We start from the raw sequence: 3,117 nt of genomic DNA, 5'->3' as shown, positions 1-3,117 counted from the left end.
ATGAACCCAGGTATCTCTCAGTATCTCTGATTCCCACCCAAAAGTCCTTTGTTTTTATTTTTGGGCCATGCCCGGTAGTGCTCAAGGATTATTCCTGGCTCTGTGCTCAGAAATTGCTCCTGGCAGGTTCGGGGAACCATATGGGATGCCGGGGATTAAACCACTGTCCATCCTGGGTCAGCGACATGCAAGGTAAATGCTCTACTGTTGTGCTACCATTCCGATCCCACTTTTTTTTTTTTTTTTATTTATTTGGAGGGTGGATGGGCTATACCCAGTGATGCTCAGGGGTTAATTCTGGCTCCTGATGTCACTCAGGGAATCATGAGATGCCTGGCTTGGTCGTTTGCAAGGCAAGCACCCTACCTAATGTTCTCTCTCTCTCCTTCCTTCCCTCCTCTTTCTCCTCTCATTTTAGAGCCCAACTCTGCCTTCCACTGTGCTTAGCGCAGGTGGGGATATTCGTATTAAACAGCTGACATATTAAGTAAATATCAACCAGATAGCAGTGCAGTACCGAGAAAAACCTGGCAAGCTCTCCCTTGGTCCTTCCCTATCTGAGGTGCTTAACTCAGTCAGCCAAGAAAGTTGGCGACCATCTACCTGCAGGTCTCAAGGGTCAAGAGAAGTTGCTATGACCTGCTTGTGAGAGGAACTATTTCTACAAGGAATCCAACCCCTGAACAGCTAAACTACAATCGGAAATACCCGAGGTATTCGTATATCAGAAGCCTCACAGTCAAAGGCTCTTTTTTGTTTGTTTTTGTTCTTTGTTTTTTGGGCCACACCTGTTTGACGCTCAGGGGTTACTCCTGGCTTAGCGCTGAAAAATTGCCCCTGGCTGGGGGTACCATATGGGACGCTGCGGTCCTTCCTTGGCTAGCGCTTGCAAGGCAGACACCTTACCTCTAGCGCCACCTCGCCGTTTGTTTGCTTTTGGAGCCACACCGGCGGCGCTCAGGGGTTACTCCTGGCCCTCTGCTAAGAAATTGCTCCTGGCAGGCACGAGGGACCCTTTGAGATGCCGGGATCCGAACCACTGTCAGCTGCTAGCAAGACAATTGCCCTACCACTATGCTATCTCTACGGCCCCTCAAAGGCTCTTAAGAACCTTCTGGGGCCGGAGAGAGAGCGCAGCGGTAGGGCATTTCCCTTTCACCGGCTAACCTAGGATGGACCTGGGTTCAATTCTCACCATCCCATACGGGTCCCCCGAGCCAGCCAGGAGCGATTTCTGAGAGCAGAGCCAGGAGTAGCCCTGAGTGCCACCGGGTGTGATCCAAAAACAAAAACAAAAAAAAGAACCTGAACCCAGGACCCAGACAGCGGTCCTGTCACATCATCCCCAGGATGCACTGGTCCTCTGGATCGGTCGAGCCCTGAGCAGACCTGACTGCGGGCCGAGTGTCTGTTCTCGAATACCTCTGTGCCTGGCATTTTTCTTTTCCTTTTTGGTTTTTGGGTCACACCCGGCAGCACTCAGGGGTTACTCCTAGCTCTACGCTCAGAAATCGCTCCTGGCAGGCTCGGGGGACATGTGGGATGCCGGGATTCGAACCACCGTCCTTCCGCAAGCAAGGCCAACGCCCTACCTCCAGGCTATCTCTCCGGCCCCTGAGTCTGGCATTTCTACGGCTCGGCCTCGGGGGGCAGAAGAGGGCGCCGAAAAGGGGGAGCAGCCTTGGGGCGGGATCTCCTGCGCCCAGGCCGCCCTACTGGAGCGGGAGCGGGAGCTGAAGCAGCCCCAGCCCCATCCATCCACCAAAGGCCGGCGGCCCCGCGGGCTGTCAGAAACATTGGTCACGCCCCTCTATGCAAGTCACGCCCCTTCGGGACACATACCACTCCCCTCGTTGCAGGCCACGCCCCTCGAGAGAACAGGCCACGCCCCGAGCGCCGGGCGCGTCCCTGAGACGCGCGCACCCGACGCTGCGCTTCCGCCGAGCCCGCGCATGCGCAGTCCCCGCCGCCGCCCCGCCTCCCGCCAGCCCGATTCCACACAGACGGGCTGCGGCCGGCCGGGCCTCGCGCCACCCCGGGCCGCTCGGGCGTGGGGCGACGCTGGCGGGTCGAGTACACCCGGCGGCGACCGAGCCGGGCCTCCGGCGAGCCCAGCCTGGTAGCGCAGAGCTCTGGAGCATGGCGCCCCGACACCCTCCTGCCTGCCTGAGGGACCCCGCCGTAGCCGCCCCGCGACGCGGAGGCTCGAGCCTCCCGTCGCCTCGCCCAACGCGGCGCCTCCTCACCCACCTCTCGCCTCCGCGCTCCGTCCGGCTCCGCCGCTCAGCTGCGTCCGGGGCCCGGGCTCCGAGAGCGGCTTCTCCCTCACAGCTGCGCTCCGCAGCGCAACCCAACTGCGGGCCCCGCCCTCGCGGCGTCCCGACCAACCGAAGGCATGCGCCGCGGGGACGCTGCGCCTCTATTGGACGAGGCGGCCTGGTGGGCGTGACATCTGGGCTCCTATTGGACGAGGCGGCCTGGTGGGCGGGCAGAGCCGCTGGGCTACTATTGGACAAAAATGCGTGGTGGGCTGGGCCTCTGGGCTGCTATTGGACTAAGGTGGCGCGAACTCTGGGTTGCTATTGGACGAGACGGCCGGTTGGGCGGGCAGAGACGCTGGGCTTCTATTGGACGAGGCGGTCGGATGGGCGGGGCTCCTGGGGCAGCTATTGGACTGGGCGGGCGCGGCCGCTGGACTGCTATTGGACGAGGTGGGCGGGGCCTCTGGGCTGCTATTGGACGAGGCTTTCAGGTGGGCGGGGCCATTGAGCTGCTATTGGACGAGGCGGCCCCTGGTGGGCGGGGTTTGGGCGCGATTTGGGCTCTCGCGGGGCTGGTCCTCGGCGGGGTCTCCTCCCCCGTAGCTGGGTTCGGCCTCCGGGAGTCTTTAGAGGGGATCGCTCCGCTGCGGGCCTTGTCTCGCTTTCTCTTTCCGTCCCTCCTCGCTCTGTCCGCTCCTGCGTCCAGTCCAGGTGGCCTCGACGCGCCTGCGGGGCGAAAGGGAGGCGTCCCTTCCTCCTCTTTCCCTGCCCCTCCTCTTGCTGCTGCGAGGCGCCATGACACGCGCAGGCCCAGCCAAAGACAAAAGGAGCCAGCCTGCCCGGAGGCTCGTTGGCA

General features: G+C 61.4%; 1 protein-coding gene across 1 annotated transcript; it reads left to right on the top strand.

Moving 5' to 3' along the window:
* LOC126024290 (basic proline-rich protein-like) lies at positions 1-2,558 on the top strand. The gene is made up of 3 exons (XM_049784684.1): positions 1-10; positions 1,654-2,119; positions 2,186-2,558. Exons 1-3 carry the CDS (start codon positions 1-3, stop codon positions 2,556-2,558), a joined length of 849 nt encoding a protein of 282 aa, XP_049640641.1.
* The last annotated feature ends 559 nt before the right edge of the window (positions 2,559-3,117 follow it).

This window comes from Suncus etruscus, chromosome 12 (assembly GCF_024139225.1).
Source record: "Suncus etruscus isolate mSunEtr1 chromosome 12, mSunEtr1.pri.cur, whole genome shotgun sequence".
In the NCBI taxonomy this organism is placed as follows: domain Eukaryota; kingdom Metazoa; phylum Chordata; class Mammalia; order Eulipotyphla; family Soricidae; genus Suncus; species Suncus etruscus.
This window is presented reverse-complemented; position numbering and strand designations above follow the sequence as displayed.